Source organism: Colletotrichum lupini, chromosome 1 (assembly GCF_023278565.1).
Source record: "Colletotrichum lupini chromosome 1, complete sequence".
In the NCBI taxonomy this organism is placed as follows: domain Eukaryota; kingdom Fungi; phylum Ascomycota; class Sordariomycetes; order Glomerellales; family Glomerellaceae; genus Colletotrichum; species Colletotrichum lupini.
In genome coordinates, this window is record NC_064672.1 from 5,535,704 (window position 1) to 5,556,930 (window position 21,227).

Below are 21,227 nucleotides of genomic sequence, written 5' to 3' on the forward strand. Positions count from 1 at the left end.
ATTGTTTGTTTATTGAGCTTAGAGATCTCTGACTTCTTTGCCCGTGTTCCCGAAGCAAACATTTTCATTGCAAATTTGCTCAAAACGCACAAGTAGCCACCATGAGCATATATCCGAGGTGTGCTGGCGATGTGACCTTCAACACACTATCATCTAACGCGTTTTCCGAATGGCCGGAGTCCATCGCTGGCATAATATGCAAGACCCCGCCCGTCGGCCGCAACAGCGCCCCGCACTTTGCGGAATGCTGCTCCGGCACGGTCTACAACATCACGAGCCCGACGTCGTCCAACGACCAGGTGTACCCAGTCTCGTGCGCTACTTTATGTCAGATCAGTCCGGAGATGAATGCCGACAATCCGGATAACCCCTACGGGTTCAGCAACCACTTCATGTGTCTCACCGACGGCACAAGGGAGCCCTCATCCTGGGAGGTCGTCTGCGCCACGGTGACACCGCCAGGCGTGGCATGGCCTACGAGTTTTCCCAATACTCCTGTCCTCTCATGGAAGACTAGGTCTTGGACGACCGATATTTATTCGCGCATCAGCGAGGTTACGTCTGTCGTTGAAAGCCCGGCTACATCGCCAACCGCGACGGTAACGACAGATATCACAACATCCTCGTCGTCTCAAGAAGCTTCGATCTCAATGTCTGACTCAAGCGCGGCATCCACACCAATTACTACAGCTTCATCAACACATACGAGCGCAGCTGTGGCGACGCCAACAGGTAGCGGTGCCGCCGAAGGCAAGAGAGTGCATGCGAGTGACCTCACGTTGAGCATCCTGCTCCTTATAAGCGCCCTTTGTCGCGCTTAAACCCGTCGTCTCCAACGATTGAGTCAAGAAGGCTGCTGTCAAAGACTCTGAGCATGCATCCATCCGTCGCGACGGGCATTTCGTCGCCTATGTTGGATCTTTCTTGCGGGGATGACTCGCATTTCAAGCTTAACGTCAAGGACTAAGGCTGGGGTGGCCAGTCAACGTGTACTAAGTGGTAGTATGTAGTGGTCTGTGATCAATATGAGCGTATCTTTGGATAACCTTGTCCAGACGCCTAGGTGAAACCCGATGACACCCGGGATAGATTAAGTTGCCAAGCTTTGAGACAAGCATTCTTCTCGGTACAAAGACCATCTGTGCCAAGCTAATGCTCAGATGATCAACTTATTGCTTCACCGCTTGTTAACTCAAGTCCAGTTTGAGTTCATCCCCATGATCATGAATGAGAGATAGAAAGTGATATAGATTTCATGTACAATACTCCGAAGACATAACGTCATTTGGGTCTTCTAAATGAAGTCATTCCGCCTTGTAACTTCTCATAGACACACCCGACGGATTTAGCTCATCACATTGGCAGTACAACTCGACGTGAGCCACTCAAAATCCAAGAGTCTGTCCGGCCTCCTTGGTCACAGCAGCCTTCACATTGGCAGATCCAAGAAGAGAGTACGAGTAAGGAGGGCTGTTAGCATTCAATGTGCCAACTGATGCAGTGTTTTGGCTTTCACCACCAAGCACAACATCAATGGCAACAGCATACCTGTGGAGTAGGATCATTAGTCACGGAACACTGCCAGCTTAAGGTAGTCCAAAGTGGTTGAAGGCACTTACCCAATCTCCTTGCTAGACTCGCTAAATATGGCCTTCTTTCCGACATTCTCAAAGACGGAGCTCTGAATGAGAGCTTGTGCACTCATGCGAGTGTTGATGCCCGTATCCATGGTGTTGTAGAACTGGTTGTAAATATGGGCAGTTCCGAAACGCAAAAGGGGGCCACGACTGCGGACGTTGTAGAAGTGATTATTCGCATAAGTGACATGGAGGGTTCCCGTATCCTCGGCGGCATTACTGTCAGAGTGGCCAACAAGAGAGCCCTTGGAGTGGTCATGAAAGTACGTGTGGGAGATGGTGACCCAGTCAGCGGCGTGAGAGAGATCTGTCAACCCATCGTAGAAGTCCTTGTCGCCGTCGCGGGTGGCAGAAAGATCGCAGTGGTCTACCCATACGTTCTTGGATAGCTGGATGGTAATGGCGTCACCGTAGTCTGCTTCGACCTTGCTGATCTTCATGTTGCGGACGATAACATTCTTTTGTCCAAGAATAGTGAGGCCGATACCCTCGAGAGCTATAATCGAAAAACATTAGCTTTGAGGTGGTTCGAGTGAGTGGCGTCACTTACAGCTGCCCGTCTTTCCCACGATGGTTTTATCAGAGCCGACTTGGACTTTTGCCGCGCCGACAATGTTGCCTGAAACAATGACAATTCCTGGACCGGATGCAATCGCTGCGGCGGATAGTTGAGCAAGGTTCGTCACTGTAGTAGTGGTTCCTCCGGCGCCACCCTTGGTTCTAAATTTCACGGATTAGTTCAAATGTTCTGGACAACTTTGATATTGTCTACCTCACCCGCCATTCTGAGTGGCATAACCAATGTTTGCTGCATCCGTGATAGCAGCCCTCTTGTTCAGGAGACGGCCTTCAGGGTTCGTAGGAGTGGGCGAAGCCGATGCAGCGATAGCCAGAAAGGCCCAAGACGCAAAGCCAGTCAGCTTCATCGTGACAAGGATCAAGAGAGAAAAGGTGTATACAAGATGAGCAAGTTTCACGACTTCAGTGTAGCGATGGAAATTAAGCATAAGTTTTACGACACGCGGACGATGTTCGCTTATATGCCGATCGCTGGTAAATGCAGCGGCATGATGATATGACTTCTTAACTCCACAGCTCTCCTTATTTCTCCTCAACTCTGGGATTGATATGAGGCCAAGACATACATCAGGGGAGAACATCGAAGCCGACATCGTTTTCTTGGCATCGTGGCAATGTATTCCTCCAATGCTATGCATCCATAGGCTCTCAAGATGCCCTTCTAAGTGGAATGGCCGGGGATTTTCAATTTCCCCGAATGAGACGACATCGTCGCCTTTCTTAACCATGCTTCACGGAACCTAATCATGGCTGCTCAGTTGAAACGGAAACGTACCAAAAGCGTAACGGACGCAACGTGAAGTCTTTCCCCATTGGACCAGTAATCTATTCGGTTTTTTGTCCATGGTGGTGTCGTTCCCTGTTCACACGTCCAAAGGGATCGTTCTGCGGAGAAAATTGTTGTTGGAGGAAAATTGCCAGGGTCGGCCGCCCACTCGCCCAAGGCGAATGGCGGGATAACGCGTGGGGGTCCGAAGAAAACGTGATCATCTTCGGGGTGCTACACCACGTTGTCTCCACTCTGCCCCGGATTGATCGGGGCCAGCACGGCACACCGCATCGGTGGATCATAGTAGCGCCTATCTAGCGTTCGGTTCATCGTTCTTAATTCTCGGATTAAGACGATCAACGTATCTAGCGCCGACTATGAACCGAAAAGCAGACGAACGAATTCGGTAAGCATGTCGGCGACTAATAGAAGTTGAGCTGTCACCAGAATGGACTGCGATTCGGTTATGGGTGAGACATCCGGCAAAACTCCAACATGTGAGCCATTGGCTGGCATGATGGGCTTCTTTTGAACATGCAGAAGTCTTCACCTGGTGGTGTCTTAGAGCAAACGCAGTCCTCAACCTTCATTTCGGGCGAGGACACTTACACGGCTGAGACTCGCGGTGGTGGGCGTCTCGTACGAGATGGGGAAAGTACGCAAAAATAAAGACTCACGGCCGAATCTTGGTTCTTGGAAACTTTTTCTGCGTCGCATGTGGCAGCCTGCATGAAGCAGAAATCCAAAAGCCAAAATGGTTCGTCCTGCGTTCTAAAAACCATGGGCAATGCGTGTTCCCCATGTGAAGTCCCTCCCTGGTGTCGCTACCCTTGAGAATGGGCGGGAAGCAGATGCCCTGAGCACTCACGATCATGCTTAGTTCCAATCACAGTGGTCGGGAGTAGGATCTGTAGCCCATTTTAGATTGTCAAGGAAGCGCTGGTCTCAGTAATGAGGGCTACGACCCCTATCTCAATGCTCGTTCAAAGTTAACCGATTGGCTATTGAGGATTCACAGCATAGGGCTGGAGCAAAACGCCAAATCCTGTAAGAAAAGGAAAACAAGAACAAGCATTCAGCGGCAACAGGGCGGCACGATCCGGAATAGCCTGGACTGGACTATTCGAGCATGCCGCGTATGTTCAGGTTTCACGGCATCCCTCAACGCTTTTCTCTTTGTTCGAGGCTGGTGCGGGGGGGCCTCGACTCTATTTTAAAATTCATCTCAAATCTTTAGCTTGCTTGAGATGCACTTGCGACGGCGGGCGAAGTTGCTCCTCTGGACAGCATTTGGTATTTCATCGGAACCAAGATGCTTTCCCAATAAATTCACTATAGTCCCTGGAGAACATGGAGGCTTCTATAATATTGCAGATATGCTTGATGTTCCTTTTCAGTTTACTTTCAAGGCACCCTTTTCTCAACAAACAGCCTTCTGTTCGGTCATTTTGGGATCCGAATAATTGTCAGAGAAGACACTGTTGTTTCACCTTTTAGCTTTGTGCGTTTTGCTGGTAGGCTTTCCATCGCGAGTAAGGACGGCATTTTGAATGACTAGACTCCAGTAAAATCCAGGCTTAGCCAAGTTGTAAACACGACATCCAGAACTAACCTTCCCAACAAGCGCATTGAACCTCCGATTCTTCATGTATCTACATTCGCACTTACTGGACAGAGTTTTTATCCAGGCGCTCAAATGAATCTACCAGAATGAGATAAGATAGTCTGAGAGTCATCGCAAGATTAAAAGCTTAGCAGCTACCAGAAAGCATGAGCCACCCAGTCCGAGCCATTGTTTCGACATTCACAGTGATTTTCCTCCTTGGAACGAACGCAAGCCCTCTACCCTAACCCCAACATTATCCGTTTCGCCGGATCTCTCTTGGAACCTGCACTGGCCTGAAGGTGAACAGCCAATTGAAGAGCTGACGTTGTCACCTCGCCCCTGAGTACATAGACTCGAGCAAGATCGAAGGGAACTAACCGTACCCCCTCCCTTGAACCCTCGCCGGACTTTTCCCGAAAAGGCTGTTCGGTTCATTATTCATATAGATCAAGCTACCGATGCAGGTACAAATGTTCGATTGCCAAAATTTGAAAGACTCTGTGACCCATACATTTATTCTAGAAACATTTGAAAACGTGCTGTTTCTCAACTGGCGGTCTGGACCAGCCGTTAGAATTATCAGTGTTCTTGCATATTTGGAGCCTTTCAGCTGGGTTTAGGATTCCATGCAATCACAGGCATATGTGGCACATGAGGTGGTGAGGCTGATACTCAGGGGTACCACGTCTTTACCAAAGAGTTGAGCCAGGGTATGCCGACTTCTCCGAAGACTTGACTTTTCGAGCCCGCCCTCTCCAACCTCATCCTTTCACCCAACATGGGCGGCTGTTACGGATGCTTGCGTATTGAAAGAGAGTATCCTAGCAATCTTGATCGAGATCCGTAGATCATCATCCACTTTAGGGGAATTTTTCAAAGAACTCCAACTGGGTCGTTTTAATTCGGAAGGCTGTTGGCACTTTATCCAACCTCACTTCTGAAAAACCAGCCACACGACATTGACTCGGAAGAAAGTCACTGGATCGCGGTGCCAACTCATCGTGAACAGTGAGTGCCAAGAGGGGAGAACTTTTACCACCTGTTTGACATAACTCTCCTGCCACCGTTGTGTCCGCCTTGTCGCAGATGAGGCAGAGTGTCGTGGCATCAGTGGGGATGCTGCAGTCATCTGCAAAGACCTGACATGTTCAGGTCACAAGGCCAGCTATCTTGCGGAGGAGTAATTGGAGTGAAGGGATTCCATACCTCATACAGAATGCCGATACCGCTGGAACCTGGTCCGGGACTCTTCTCGTCACCCACTGGGACTCATCACGATGAGAGTCTGAAGGGCTTCTTGTCTGCCACACTTTGTCACGAAAAGGCTGGAGAAAGGGGGCCGGCGCCTGTCACCATCTTGGCACTCGCACGTCCAACCTCTCATAACAGCACTACCATCATTGCACACTACCATTGGTCTACCTATTGTCGCTGCATATGGACAGATGACAGCCTGGGGTTTACGGCGGATGGAGGGGGCGCACAGATGAGCGCGAAGGGGGCACTGGAGAGGTCAAAAAGCCATCGGATGTCCGACGTGGAACCGCGTAATACTCTACGTAGGTACTTGAACTCGCAACTTTTCGCAGCCGGCTAGAGAAGATTTCGGGTTCAGAGCTCCCACATGGAAGAGGACTGCATAGAACAAGGGTGTCCGAGCTTCCTTCGGTTGCGGTGAACGAGCTAAGCACATGGAATGCTAGACAACGAGTGCAAAATATTGATGGAGTTCCCACTCTTGGGGTCGTCAAACGACCTTCTTTTCGAGATTAAGCGGCGCGAGAAGGGTCTTCGAGCTTGAACGGCGAGATGCAAACGGAATGAAAATAGGAGCCGTGATTTCCTCGGCGTGTGGCACGGTGCAATCGTTGAACCTGGCAACCCGTAATTTTCACAGACTGATTGACGCCCAGACATCTAACGGAGCTGCCATTTGCACTAGAAGTCTAGTTTGCGACAGGTAAACTCTTTGAAAGTTGCCGTCATTTCTTCCGTCTCCCGCCGGCGGTCTGACAATCCAGCCGAACAGAAGAACAAACGGCCGCAGGTGCAAAATGATCGCCCAAGAGAGGAAGAGGCTCGCGAAAGAGGGTGGTAGGCATTGGGACTGGTATAGAGCCACACGGGGCACCGTCCCAGGTTCTTCGTTTGACTCCATCCAGTCTGCTTCTCATCCGAGCCACACCACCATCGGCTCTTCTCAACTCAACGTTCGTGTGAAAACTGCCCCATTTCGAATGACAAGGCCAAGAAAGCCATATCGCGCAATTTTCCTCTCGGACCCTTCGTTAAAGTTGGGCGATCATCTGTACCAAGGGTTAAAGGCCACCCGAAAGCCAAAGAAACCCAGTGGTGATGGTGGAGCGATGCGACGTTTCCAAACCCCAGACGATGGATCGTCGTGCTCGGTTCTGAACCCTTAACGATTCATTAGTACCGTCCGTCCCGACACCCGGTGACGCGCCGTATTTCCCAGCCCTCAATTCGTCTCATCCGGCGATGCCAGGGGCCTGGCGAGGAAAACTGGGCTACAGCCCCTCAGCTCATAGTTGGAGTTCTTATGGGTGTTCTGGAAGTGGCAGCTTAGCGTCTCCCGATCTTTCTGGGATCTAACTCCAGAGGCCACAATCGTGAAGCTGTCATACAAGGATACTGCAGTCGACGTGTCAAAGGTGGTGCACTAGCGCCTTGGGTCTCCTGAGTTTAAACGTCGATGATCCCAGCTCTGAGCCCATATTAACGCCCAGTTTTATACCTCTAGACCCCAACCACACAGACGCCGCAATGCCTCATTTGCCTCAAAATTGGACCTCGTTTCACCCCGTCCCTTCAGCTCCTACACACTTGGGTTGATGTGATCCCACCATTTTCAGTCTGATTTTGACGTCACCCGTCCGGGATCTCGGCTTCAACTTCCCCCCATATCCCTCGCTCTCGCCGGGGCACATCAGCAAGCCTTACCCGGCCGCGAGATTCGCGTGCATGAGATCGGCTCTGGGGTTATCCATGACTTCCGCCCTCCGCACTGCCCGGTGTGCCGACCACTCACGTCCGTGGGATCGGTGACCCCCGCGAGCTAGAGGCAGGCAGAGCACTCTGGAAGCACTTTGGGAGGACAATGGAGGCTCAACGGTCCCTTGTCGAACCTCCCCATCCCACCATTGCCCATTTCGCAATCCAATGTCCCCGCGGTCCTTGTCGAAACTAAGTCGGTGGCTGATCAGACGAAGGAAATCAAGGCCTAACTAAGCGAAAAATGCGGTGACGTCGAGGTAAAGAGAGGGCTGGTTGGGCATCCATTTGAGTTTGAGAGCAGAGGTATATTATGCCTTCGGACACCTTCGGAACACGGGTTCATGGTGCTCTTCAAACATCAAGCCCACTTGAAGACTAGACGACAAGACTCAAGCTTACTCGAGAGTCAAAACTCTCTCAAGAACGCTTTCACTACGGCGGACTTAACTATTCAAGTCCCCCCCGGCTCTATAATACTTCCTTCCTCGTCTCTGCGCTTGACACGCGACTTCGATCAAATCATGTCAGCCCAGCAGACAGGAACACTCAAGGCACCTGAGGGTGAACCCTCTCCAGTATCACCAGCAACAGCAGTCGATCCAAACTCCTTCTCTGACGACGAGAACCCAATCCAATCACCAAGATTTGTACCATCACACTCCCAACAACCTTCAAGAGGGGGCTCACGTTCAGTCCCTCTCCGTCGCACAAACACCCAGACACGGCAGAGGGAATCAGTAGACGACCCCTTGCCCACTGGTGTCTCTACAAAGTCCACCCGTCCACTGAAGGACAGCGCCCGTTTCGGGGACTACGACGACGATTCGGAAACGGATCGTTATTGGGGAACCAACGACCGTCATCCAGACTACAGCGGAGGTCGTGCACCTCGAACGCGCCCTCCCCGCGCGCACCTGAACCGTCCTCAACCGTACTTAAACTACGACCCCCAGACGGAAACCAAAGATTATTACGAGGAGACTCGCTCCTACGAGCCCGGTGACTACGGCGGCAGACCGCCCTCTCGCAGGATGTACGATGAGGAGATGGCGGGATACCCGCGCAGCGGTGTCGCTGTTCGCAGCACCAACGGCGAACAGGCTCGCATTGACTGGCACAACCTGTCCAGGGAAGAGAAGGCCCAGGTTATGCGTCTGCCTCTCACCCAGTGGATGAACTCGGACTTGAAGAACCACTTTGTCGCAAGCCTCGGCGAGCTTGTCGGCACTACCATGTTCTTGTTCTTCGCCTTCGCTGGCACAGAGGTTGCCAATATCAAGTCCGCTTCCAACAACTCCAGCAACCCTTCAGACAGCAACTCTACTACCGGAGCTTCCACGGGATTCAACACCGGCACTCTGCTCTATATCTCCATTATCTTCGGCTTTTCTCTCATGGTCAACGTCTGGGTCTTCTTCCGTATCAGTGGCGGCTTGTTCAACCCAGCTGTCACGCTCGGCATGCTCCTCGTCAAGGCTATCCCCGCATCCCGTGCTGCTTGCTTGTTCGTCGCTCAGATTTTGGGCGGCATGCTTGCATCAGTCATTGTCCGCTTTCTGTTCCCCGAGAACTTCAACGTTCGTACGACACTAGGCGGTGGTGCTTCACTGGTCCAGGGTGTTTTCATCGAAGCCATCTTGACGGCGGAGCTGGTTTTCACTATCTTTATGCTCGCCAAGGAGAAGCACAGAGCCACCTTCATTGCTCCTGTCGGTATTGGCCTGACGCTCTTCATCGCCGAATTGGTTGGTGTTCAGTTCACGGGTGGTTCGCTCAACCCGGCACGAAGCTTTGGACCCTGCGTCATCACGGCAACCTTCGACCCTGAACACTGGATTTACTGTAAGTTTTTTTTTTTTTGTATTTTTGACTTCTTCTCCCTCATGACTAGTGGAAAGCTAATCTTGGTTGTCTCAGGGGTCGGGCCTTTCCTTGGCACAATCATTGCTGTCGTCTTCTACAAGTTCATCAAGACCTTGGAGTATGAGATGGCCAACCCCGGTGCAGACGGTGACCCTGAGAATGATCCTACTCAGAACCCCGCAAAGCTGGCAGAATTACGCATGTCTCGCACAAAGTCTGCCAAGCAAGGTTGAAGCCAGACAATTAACGACAAAGAAACACGACAGAACCGGCACGATAATGAGGGAGAATTCGATGTGGATAATGATGATTTCTGATAATGATTTGCAACGTGTCGCCGGGAACTACTATCTCCTGGCAAAATGACGAGAACGTATTTTCTCATGATGAGAAACCAGAGTAAGGGGTGGTGCTTGACAGCTAAGACTCACTTCGTGCTGGGAAATGAACATAGATCTGGGTTTTCTCAAGAAACTACTTTTACGAAACAGTATGCTTTGGTTTCATAGCCTCGCAAATATATAGATTGCTATTGAATGTGGCTCATAACCGATTACTCAATTCTTCTAAGAACAACTTTTCCTCGGGTGTGATGAACATGTGTTCTGGCACAAGCACTTCACCAGGCCTCATAATCAGTACCGCATCTTCCCTCACTGTAGAATCACTCCTACTCCGCCCATCAGCCTCATCAGGTTTTGGTTCCTCTTTGCTTTCCACATCGCCCACATGACGCCTCCAAGGCACGCGGTGTAGCCGAACATCCTCGGGCGACCACCAATACTGTGGGAAGCGCCGCTGGATATTATTAATGAGTAATGCGACGACCAGCATCAAGGCACAGCCGAGGAGCACAATAGGCACCAAGAACCATCCCAAGTGTACGACACCGTCATCGACGACGGCGAGCAGTGCCGTCGCGCCAGCAGGGGGGTGAACCGTCTTCGTAAGCGCCATAACGGTCGTCGCCAAGGCGCACGACAAGGCTCCTCCCAGCCAGCGAATGGAATCAAAGTGCGGGCTCAGCTGGAACAGCTTGCAGATCGCTACCCCTACGATGGCGGAGAGGAGTTGACCGAGGACTGAGTTACGGGGCTGAGAGAGGGGCGATTCGATCGAGTAGAACTCTAAAACGGCGGCTGCGCCCTGTATCGGGAAGGGAGAACGAGTCAGCCAGTCTGTTACGTTACTGAGCGTCACTTCTTGGCCGGTGAGGTGCCGGTGTGCTGGTGTGGCAGTGGTCGGTCGGTGTCGTCACCCGAGAGGTTTATGAAACGGGATGAGGGAGTTGAGGTCCGAGCCTCTATTACCCATCACCCCCTGACGGTGCTGCTCCGTAATCATGCTCGGTGTGTGGAAGGTGGGGATACATGCAATGTGCGCAGATTTCGAGATGAAAGGGGGGATATACTTACAAAACTGCCCACAATAATGGGCGCACCATGGTCTCTGAAGGACGGTATCTGGCGGGAGACGATGGAGACTACGGCGACGCCGCAAAAGACGCCAATACAGGCCCAGAAGATCGAAACGAGATTGCCAACATTCTGTGGCTTCGACTTGCGGTAGCCAAAACAGTGAGAGATAGGGTATGGGAGATATTTCCAAGGAGGTGGCGGAACAAAGGGATTGAGGAATCGATCAATGTCGAAGTCCCAATTCCTTGGGTTGCAGCGCAACATCGGGTATTATGTGATCGTCGTTGCGCCAAGTCCGGGGTAGGACTGGATTGTATGGGGATGCGGAGCCACTATGCCAGGGGACAGAACATGAGTTGCCCTTTCAGAAGCATGCAGAGTCGGAGGGCTATTATTTTCTGCTTCTTTTCAGCAACCTTTCTTTCGTTCATTTGACAACTTGAACTTGAATGTACTTACGTATTCTTCGGCAATAGTTGTCGATGAGAATGCTAACTTCCGTTTGAAATGACAGCACAAGCCACGCACAGGCAGTGGTGGTATCGTGCAAAAAAAAAAAAAAACGTTACACAGCAGCGTGGTGAGAACAGACTGGACCAAACAAGGGACGAGTTGACAAGTGACAGCAACACGGCCCATTCACATTTCATCCAATTCGATCCCATCCCAAACCAGACACGGGATCTGGGGATCTTGCATCAGCTTTAACGGCCATTAGTGCCGCGGAGATTCAGCATCTACAACGACCGGCTGACTGTTCGCTTTGGTGTTGACTGGGGAGGCCCCACGTCATATTTAGTAACAGAAACTCCCAAAGAGGCTTAGATGCCGGGCCAGGCGGGCTGCCACCGGGCATATGTGGACCAAAAACGGCTTTTCAACGAGCTTGAGAGCTGGTGAAGCAGTGTTAAAAGCAAACTATTATCTAACAGATGGCAAGTCGCCCATAGGGTGACTGTCTTGGTCCATCCAGGTGAGCAGCCGTGCCGTCCTGGCGCGCTTTGCCCAGGTAGGCTCGGTAATGTCGCGGTATTCGGGAACAACGTTGTTCGGTGCGCAGGATTAGCGATTGTGACTCCCCTTTGCCGCTGTCAAAGCTGTCAAATCTCCGGAATCCCGGGACGGGTTACTACTGTCTCAGAGCTCCAGTCCAGAGGAGCTGACCACGTGGTACGCAGGAAGATGAGATTTGAGTCTCGCACTCAGTGAGATTTCTCCTGGGAGCTAAACTATGGGTGTGGGTCCAAGCCTGTCGCTCGCCGTTTGCAAGCCATGAACGCTATGGCGTGCTTCATATGTTCCCAGTTCTAACATTACTCTCGCTCATTATAAACCACAGAGGTGGGATGCCGACGTTACTAGATCTGGCCGCCTTGTCTTTTGATACCGGTACTCAAATACTGCTGTAGTCGCACATTGCGGGGTTGCTTTCAACAATGACTCTCTCACTTCTCTTCCCACATCGCCCAAGACGGCCCCAGCCGTTCTGCTGGAGCCGGCAGCTCCCAAACCTTATAGGGATCGAAATGACGTCCCGTCGCTAAGAAGCTTCGTGGCGTACAGGACAATATCACCACTTGTAACACGGTACACCCCTGTGGAGGTTGCACTGAAGCCGTTGGCATTTCAAGGAGACGCCACAACATTTCGCAACAACCAGGATTGTGCCTCCAAGAGATATCAGTCCAGGAATTGTTTGCTTCTTCCCTCGTTATCGCGGTTACAATTACAACCACCCGGTGATACTGACGCCGATATTCATGTTCGCACGAGGGCCCTGCAGCCTGGCAACAATAACCGATTTGCGAGTGATCGGCCAAGTCGAAAGCGAGGTCCAAGCACAGCTAGTCACCTGATGTTTATCCTGGAGACGTTGGTGGCCCTGCTACACCCCGTCGATTCTCTGCCCGCGATCGATGGACGCAAAAGTTGGCAAACTCTCAACGAGTGCTCGCGGCAAAGTCGGTTGCAACCTGGATTCCGGAGTGAAGTTACATTCATAGTAGTTTCAGGACATTCCCATGCTCTGCGAATCTAGTTGATGCGGTGAACCTTGTGACAGCGAGTCACTCGCCAACTGTCGTTGCGATTGTGAAACCGTTCAAATGCGTTTTCACATCTATTTTCAGATTTGATGCTATAGAGCTTCATGATGACAAATTAAGATACCCCGTGGTCGAGGACCTCGCGCGGACGCAAAGGTGAGTCTTCTCGGCGACTATATAGAGGGTGTCACTTGGCAATCGAAAGTGGAAAGCGATCACATGGGAGTTTATTGCGTGTTATGTTCCATCTGATTGAGCTCTAATCTCAGGAACATATTGATTTTGTTCATTCATGGTAATTAAATTCAACTCCCTCTCGCATTGGGAATATGTTAACCCGAAAGTTGGAAAGGCTGATGTTCTGGAATTGATGATATACCATTATAAACCAGGGCTAACATTTCCAACAAAACTACATGTAAGTCGACCCACCCCCTTTTGGCCACCCCCCCCTTTTGGCCACCCCATTTCTCCATCCCAGCCACCGCATTAAAACCCTACCCACGATTTTCAAGCCACTATAATAATTACAAAAATCGTCTAAATGCAATTCTTTTTTGCATACTTATTTATTAATATATAATAGTCTCGTATACCGAAAATGAAGTTATTCGGGCTCTTAAGGCTATTAGAAGAGGTCTTTTAGTTAATCGGGCCTTGATTAAGTTCGGAGTTCTAAGGTTAACTCTTCGTAACCGTAAGAGAGGCTACTAGACGAGGGTAATAATATTCATAGACCTCTAGAGGCTTCCTTTATAGTAAGAAGACTAACTAGCTTAGTAAGTTCGTATTTAGTATAATCTAGGCGTTATACTAACTTACGAATAGCTTATAGAATTCGCTAAGCGAGTTCTAAGATCCTAGGGGGATATAAATCTTTTTAAAAAGAGATAGATAGACGCTTTCTTAAGGAGGAACTTATTAATTAAGGTCTAGAGAAGTCGTACTATCGATTTAAGGCGTCTAAATAGGGCTATTACTAATATAATTAAGTTATAGTTTAGATTACTTAATATACTAAAGATTAGCGATATTAAATAGGCTAATAAGTATAATATAAATAAGATTAGTATCCTAGAGGGTAAGGGATTTAATAGCCTAGTTTTAGGTAAGGTAGAGACTATAATAATACGAAAAAAAGAGCTTAGTTCGCGTACTTAGGTATTTATTATTAAGTATATTTTTACTAATAGTCGAGCTATTAAATTACTAATTATATATAAGGGAAAGTTAGTATAGTAGTAGTGGTTTTAACTTAAACTTAACCCTTATACTAGTTAGGAGTTTATAGTAATAGATAATAGCTAGACGACTAATAAGACTGCCCTTAAGTAGTTAAAAATAGTGTTCTTATTATAGACTAAGACCCCCCCCTTAGGGGGCTTAGCATACTTAATAAGCCTCGACTATTAGTTCTAGATAGCTATAGGAGTTATACAACGATAGAATTTATATAGGAATACTATAAAAATAACGTCTACTTACTATTCTTATTACTATACACTTCTGATATCCTCTAGCTGTTAGATATAGCTATTTTTAAACCTATTAAGTCTAAGTATAAGAAGGAGCTTAGTAAGGAGGACATAGTAAATAATTTTACTATCGTTAGAAAGCGGTACTTCTTAAGCTGCTATTAAAAAGCTCGTTTAGCTAGTCTAACGTCGTTAAATATACGAAGTAAGTAAAAAGTAACTAGACTATATCCCCCTAATATGGCCAGACTACTTATTAATCTAATAGTCCTACCTAACCTAGTTATACTAACTAAAAAGACCGTAGATACTGGGTAAGTAACTAGTAATACTAAAAAAGCTATTAACTAGGTATTAGCGGCGTCTATTATTAACTAGTTAATACCTAAAAAGGCTAGCGAGCTCTGCGATTAGTTAAAGTTATTTATAGAGCTTAGTCTAGGCTATAATACTTAATAACTACTATTTAGAAAAGTAAAAAAGGTATTTAGTAAGTAGGCCTACTATCTAATAGCATCTTAGTACTATATTCGAGTTCTAAAAGCTAAAGTTAACTAATTAAGGCCGCGGAAAAAGAAGAGTATACTAATAGACCTAAATACTAAGTTCGCGAATATCTAGGATATATAGAGAGCTTAGGAGGACTCTAGCGACCGTCTAGTTAGTCCTAGTCGACTCGCAGGGGTCGAATTACCTAGGGAGAATAATAACTATATTATTGTGGTAGTAAAAGATAGTTAATTAATTAAGTGTAGTTAGTGGCGATGTTTTGATACTATGTTTTGATAGGGTGGCCAAAAGGGGGTGGGTCGACTTACTATCTTGGTAACGCAATCCTGGTACTTTGTGCTACTGCAACTCGAAGTAAGGTATAACAACACGAAATCACGAGCAAGGCGCAAATTCAGAGTACTTCAAGCAGGTATTTCTTCGAATGCCCATGATTGACTGAGATATGAGGGGCTTGATTTATGAAGCAGCGATTTCTGCTTACATTTTGGGTGCGATTCTAGGCGACCAAGATAAGTCGTTCACCCCTTATAAAATAACGTCAATGGAATGATTTTCCAGATTTCAAGACCGATCTAGCTCACCGAAGCACCAGTTTTTTCTAAGGTTTCACAGCCAACAGTCGTCTGAAGGGGCATCTGAGGAGGTAGTCCTCAGCAGCACTGCACTCAGTTGCCATGAAGAGGATCGACTTTGTGATGATATGATTGTACCATTGGTACATTCACCCGTCCACCTGGAGTCCCCCATCGAGACTATTTAAAGTATGTTGGCTGATATCAACGTAGCCCGGTATTAGCATTGCCACTGTCTTTCTTAATACACATGTGTTGATCTCAATTTACAGAGAGTCAAGGGCTTGATAACACGACAGTAAACTCAATCCTATGTACATGTAGGTATGTCGTCCTTTCTTGCTTCTGATTGAACAGTCCCAATTCTCGGTGCCTTCATTCAAGGCAAGACCTGGAGGAGAAACAAGCCATTGAACGATTCGACGGCAACATACCTTCATTTCAATCATCGGATGTATAAGGAATCCTTATGGCTACTTTCTGTATTTGAGTACCTTAGTCGACCTTCGCTGTGAGGTTGTATGAAAAAGACTGGGTCCATGTCATCTGCTTGCAGATTCGGCTGGGAGAAATCTCCTGCGTAGGAGCAAGCATTGGCAGGTCGTTGTGATGTCTGAAAAGCCATATTGACGACGCTTCGATGTATAGTGCGGCACTACCCTTCCGTGCAACTACTGCGCAGCTATCACGACACCTCAGTTACTTATGAGTTAGCACTAGGTAGTCGCATTTCATACCTAGAAGAAATTGCTAGATTAAGTCTCAAAAAGCTTTTCGAATGTATTTTACAGTAGTAAGCTGTAGGTCTCAGCCCCTCTGGGGAGCTTTTGCCCCGGAATGCAGCGGCCAGACGCCAGCCCGGATGCGCCAACACGGACATCAGCGCGTCATCAAGCAGCCCTATGCGGCTGCGATCACCGATGAGACAGTGACATGATGGTGATTCATGGTGCTCAAACCACTTTCCCATATAAGCAATCAGAAGCAAGAGAGGCCCAAGAGTTTTATCCAGTGACAGACGGATGAAATCATTCGATTCTGACGGGCGCCAATGATTTGCAAGCGAACTCCGACCGGTGTGGTGATGCGAAATTGGTTTTTAGTATCATCTCGCCCCAAGGTCTTGCTTGTTGGGTCTCAAACTTACTCGCCTTCTGTCAACTCTCGGGACTACAAATCAACAAGAGCTCTCAGAGTCCCTGCAATCATGGACACCATCAAGGTTAGTACTCATTAGATCGACCCTGTTTATTGAACTACCTCAGGATTAACAAGATCGTCAGAACACTATCGCCGAGAACTTCGGTGGAGCAGCCTCAAAGCTGGGAACTCACCAATTCAGCTTGGATGAATGTCCCGACCAGTCAGGCAAGGTAGCCGTCGTCACCGGCGGCAGCGAAGGCATCGGCTATGGGGTCACGTACACTCTCCTCAAGCACAACATCTCTAAGATTTACATCCTCTCCGTCTCCAAGGACGTTGTTGACGGCGCCAAGGATGCCATCGCGAAAGACCTTGGTGCCGACAAGGCCGAGCGCACGAAATGGTTTCAGTGCGACATGGGTGACTGGAAGCGCGTCAAGGAGGTAGCCGAGAAGATCAAGAACGATACAGATCGTCTTGATATCTTGGTGAATAATGCCGCGAGGGGTATCATGACCTACCAGCTCACTGACTACGGCGTCGACCGTCACATGGCCGTAAATCACATGGGACATGTCATTCTTACGTCGCATTTATTGCCTCTCATCAAGCAGACGGCGGAGAAGGGTGACGTTGTGAGAATTGCGAACCAAGCTAGCAATGCGCATCAGGCTACCCCCAGCGACTGCAAGTTTGAGAGCCTGGAGGAGCTGAATACCGACCTGGGTCCCAACGGTCAGTATGGTCGGAGTAAGCTTGCAGGTATTCTGTACGCGAGGTACTTCAACCGAAAAGTGACGCAGAATGGGCATCCGAACGTTTTGATGAACGCAACTCATCCTGGGTTTGTGAGCACCAAGATGAGCAAGGAGGAGATTTTCGAGCCGTGAGTTACAATCTAAATGGTCACATAACCCAAAGCTTCGTATTGACGTAATGTAGGTACCCTCTTGGAGGCTACGCTATGGCGGTTGGAATGGAGCCTTTCAAGAAGTCACAATGGGAGGGTGCCGTGTCGATGGTATATGCGGCGGCCGCCACGAAGGAATCCGGCCAATACATATGCCCTCCAGCGATTCCTGAGCCGGGCAGTAAGCTTGCTCAGGACGACGCTCTGGCTGATCAACTGATGGAGTTGACCCGTCAAATCATCACTGAGAAGACTAAGACGTCCTCGGTGGATAAGGGATGTCCCATGGATGACTTGGTTCTACACTAAGTTCTAACTCGTATCGCTTCAGATACTGAGATCGCCCTCTAATGGTTAGATGTGAAGGGGAATAATTATTAATCTAATTATTGAAAATATAGCGCCCGCTATCGATGGAATAAAGATCCTTCCCTCCTCCTCTGGTTTACATCGCCCTCCAATCCAAATCCGCACCTAATCTCGTTCGGCGACCAGAGCATGCTATCTCTTGCGCGGGGGTATCTTCCTCCATCCGGACCCATTCCATCTCCAACATTCTGACCCATCACGCCGTATCCCAGCTTCAGCTTCTTCACGTCCTTGGGTACATCGCCTCTGTCTCTATCGGGACCTTCCCAATTGACCTTCTCCAACGCTGGGCCTCTCGTCGCCGCCACCACGCTGGAGAACCGCGTGTTCCTCAATACACCCCCATTCTCATTTACCGCGAACCCACCAGCAATCACGCCCATTATAGCTAGAAATATGGCGATGGAGTACACGATCCACAGGTCACGTTCATGGTAGCTGTACATGTTGGCCATGCGCGACTTCTGGCAGGGGAAACGATATGCTGAATGATTCCCGTCAACGCCGCCCTCGCGCAGCCCGCCCGAAACCTCATTCGGATGAGCAGCCCATACGACGGGAAGGAACTGCGGGGTCGAAAAGATGGAGAGAATGAGGTCTTCGTAGAATTCCTGCACCATATCCTGCAGATCAAAGACGGGAAAGTAGTTGTTGCGGGGGTCGAGGAGCTTCGTCTGGATGGCTTCCGTGTTAGCCATCGGATTTGCGGATTGCTTGTCGATCTGCACAGTGCCGTTCAGGAACTTGCGGAGCATAAAGCCCAGGGAATGGTACGCGGCGATGCGGCGGTATCTTTCAACATCTTGAGGGACGACGTAGTTTTCTTTCGGGGTCGCAGTGATGTTGTCTGCTGTGCCATCGTTCGCGTCGAGGCCGGGGATGTAGGTTGTATTGATGACAGGTATGGTGAAGTTGTGTTTCTTCATGTATGCTGACTGTGTAGTGTCGGTGTAGTTGAAGACGGCAGTGTACTCCGTTACATAGTGCTCGCATGCAAATATCTTGGGGACGTATTGCATTAGGTCATCCTCTTCCTTTGATGAAGCCGGATGGTCCGCGTCGGGCGGAACTACGTGACCAATCCAGATGACCGGCTCAGTGCGAAGAGCTCCCATGTGCTCAGGATACGGCGGCTTCATCTTTGGGATACCCCCAATCTCAACGTCCTTCATCTGCGTGGTGGAGTATTCTCCTCCGCTCGTGAAGGCGTAGTACGCGTACGTTCCTTCAGGAATGAGAATATCCGTTCCAAACGGCGGGGGAGCCTGCCCAGACTCTTGCGTAAGGTTCGTGGGTGTCGAGCCGATTCCCCTGGCCTGTTCGCTACACTTATACCCCGGGGCTGTGAAGTCTATCTCGAAAGTACAGTTCCAGCCCTTGCTGCACACCTCCGTTGAGGCGTTTTTACGCGCGACAACTTCCTGCAGGAAAGCTCCGAGAGTCGCGGTCTGCTGAAAGTTGGGACTTGGCCCGGTGTAGTAGTCAAACCAGCCCTCCGGCTCAGAGTCCGCCGGCTTGGTGGAGTTCCAGATGGACAGCGGCATCTCATAACGGCCGTCGATCTTGATGGGCTTTCGCCAGTCGTGAGTGTCCTCCCTTGCAAAATTCAGACTGCGAACAGCCGGGCAGGTAGTGTTTTGCAGAATGGTCTTGGGCTCAACAAGCAAAGTGTTGGCTGTGAGAATGACCACCAAGGGAGAAAGCCTATGACCTGTGTGAGCAGATTTCCTTCATAATTTCTCATCAACTTGGATTTTTGACTGCTTACCAGACGAACAGGGCCAAAGCAGCCGCCACCTTGGCACCCTTGAGAAACTCCAAGTTCACAAAAGCAATAACGTTCTCCGTAGCAGCGAACATGGAATCCAGCGCGGCAATACTCATAAACCTCGATCTCACAGTCGTCCAGATCCGCTGCTGGAATGCCGATATCACGGCGGCACCCAAACTCGCCTTGGCAGCGAAAGCCAGGATCGTGCCGTACCTAAGCATGCGCACCTGGTCGTCCGCTGGTTGGCCGTCCAGGGTGTGATAGTAGACATGGTGGCCGATGGCGCAGCCGATGCCGAGCAATAGCCACAGGTACATGTTCCATGATGAGTGCCAGTTGCAGTGGGGTCGTTTCATTCGAAATGGCTTGTTCCTGTCATTTGGCGGGCCTAGATAGTTCTCGGGGACGTAAGGCGGCGGTTTTGGGGGCTCGTGATCGTGATCATGCTCGTACTGCTGCTGTGCACCGGCTGGAGGTGAGCGATGCCCATCGTAGACAGATTCTTGCGCATTCTGCAGCAGGCCGGCACGGGCATCATGGCGCTGGTCTCCGCCGCCTCCGCTGCCGTGGTGGTGAAGCGCATCCGCTTCTCTTGGAGAATCATCAGGCGACTCCCGGCCGTGGAACGTGGGATCAGCGCCGTAATGCGCCGATCCGCTAAGCGAGCTCAGGTCGATGCCATGCGTGTCCATCGGGCCGCGTGTGGTCGTCTTCTGTGCCGTGGTGTCGTCCTCGGGCGTCGTCTCCGTGACATGGACGGATGGGCCGAACTTGTTCGGTGCGAATAATGATGTGAGCGGCACAGGTTTGCGAGGGATGGAGTTTGTTCGAGCGTGCCATCCCAGTTGCGGAGATGAAGTTGTTGACTCTGGTGACACGGGAGATACTACTTCTGATGCAGGTTGAGGAGCTTGATGAGGAGGTGGAGGTGAGCTTGGGGAGGATGGGATGGAGGATGCGCTAGTTCGCTGGCGCGCATCGAATCTGCCGAGGGGCTGCGGCAACGTCGTCATGTTCGCTGTCAAATGTCTGTCCGTATGGCTGGATGAGATCCAGCTGGAATTTCAGCCCCCCTTGATAGACTGGTCCCACGGGAGAGAAACAAGACACACAACCAGTCTCACACACACACCCAAATCGCCCATGCATGTGCCACCAGGCAACCACAAAAAGCAAGAGCCACGAAAGCTTTCGCGCGGTTGGCGTTCCCTTTAGTCGGTCGAGTCACGGGCCTCTTTTCTCCCTGGAATACAGTAAGCCTCGTGGCTGTGTCGTGAGTCCGCTTTTGCTGCTTGGCCACGCGAAGGAATCCCTTTCTGCAGTCTCCCGAAGGCGGAGTGGCGCGCGGGCGTGGTAGACACGGGATGGCTGATGCGTTTCGATCTTTGTTTTCGTACCAAGAACCGGTTCGTCCAGTCTCCTTCCCGTCAACTATGTTCCGGGGTCCCGGTAGTGTGGGTTCTTGTCGCTCCTCCGTATCCGAACGCTACCGCCGGATAGTTGTCGATCGGCGCGTATATCCGTTGCGCAATGGAGACCAAA

General features: G+C 50.0%; 6 protein-coding genes across 6 annotated transcripts; 3 read left to right on the top strand and 3 right to left on the bottom strand.

Annotated features, from left to right (window-relative positions):
• Window positions 1-101: 101 nt before the first annotated feature.
• Window positions 102-967, top strand: CLUP02_01670 (uncharacterized protein; the record flags this gene model as incomplete). The annotated part of the gene is made up of 2 exons (XM_049280709.1): window positions 102-778; window positions 850-967. 2 exons carry the CDS (start codon window positions 102-104, stop codon window positions 965-967), a joined length of 795 nt encoding a protein of 264 aa, XP_049136666.1.
• A 418-nt stretch (window positions 968-1,385) lies between these two features.
• CLUP02_01671 (pectate lyase 2) lies at window positions 1,386-2,563 on the bottom strand (the record flags this gene model as incomplete). Its single annotated transcript, XM_049280710.1, has 4 exons — window positions 1,386-1,548; window positions 1,620-2,133; window positions 2,188-2,357; window positions 2,415-2,563. 4 exons carry the CDS (start codon window positions 2,561-2,563, stop codon window positions 1,386-1,388), a joined length of 996 nt encoding a protein of 331 aa, XP_049136667.1.
• A 5,564-nt stretch (window positions 2,564-8,127) lies between these two features.
• On the top strand, window positions 8,128-9,702 carry CLUP02_01672 (MIP family channel protein; the record flags this gene model as incomplete). The annotated part of the gene is made up of 2 exons (XM_049280711.1): window positions 8,128-9,448; window positions 9,524-9,702. The coding sequence occupies 2 exons, from the start codon at window positions 8,128-8,130 to the stop codon at window positions 9,700-9,702; spliced, it is 1,500 nt and encodes a 499-aa protein (XP_049136668.1).
• A 310-nt stretch (window positions 9,703-10,012) lies between these two features.
• On the bottom strand, window positions 10,013-11,151 carry CLUP02_01673 (HPP family protein; the record flags this gene model as incomplete). Its single annotated transcript, XM_049280712.1, has 2 exons — window positions 10,013-10,615; window positions 10,885-11,151. The coding sequence occupies 2 exons, from the start codon at window positions 11,149-11,151 to the stop codon at window positions 10,013-10,015; spliced, it is 870 nt and encodes a 289-aa protein (XP_049136669.1).
• A 5,392-nt stretch (window positions 11,152-16,543) lies between these two features.
• On the top strand, window positions 16,544-17,854 carry CLUP02_01674 (retinol dehydrogenase 12; the record flags this gene model as incomplete). Its single annotated transcript, XM_049280713.1, has 3 exons — window positions 16,544-16,714; window positions 16,776-17,521; window positions 17,578-17,854. 3 exons carry the CDS (start codon window positions 16,544-16,546, stop codon window positions 17,852-17,854), a joined length of 1,194 nt encoding a protein of 397 aa, XP_049136670.1.
• Window positions 17,855-17,952: 98 nt separating this feature from the next.
• CLUP02_01675 (uncharacterized protein) lies at window positions 17,953-20,698 on the bottom strand (the record flags this gene model as incomplete). The annotated part of the gene is made up of 2 exons (XM_049280714.1): window positions 17,953-19,618; window positions 19,683-20,698. The coding sequence occupies 2 exons, from the start codon at window positions 20,696-20,698 to the stop codon at window positions 17,953-17,955; spliced, it is 2,682 nt and encodes an 893-aa protein (XP_049136671.1).
• Window positions 20,699-21,227: the final 529 nt, after the last annotated feature.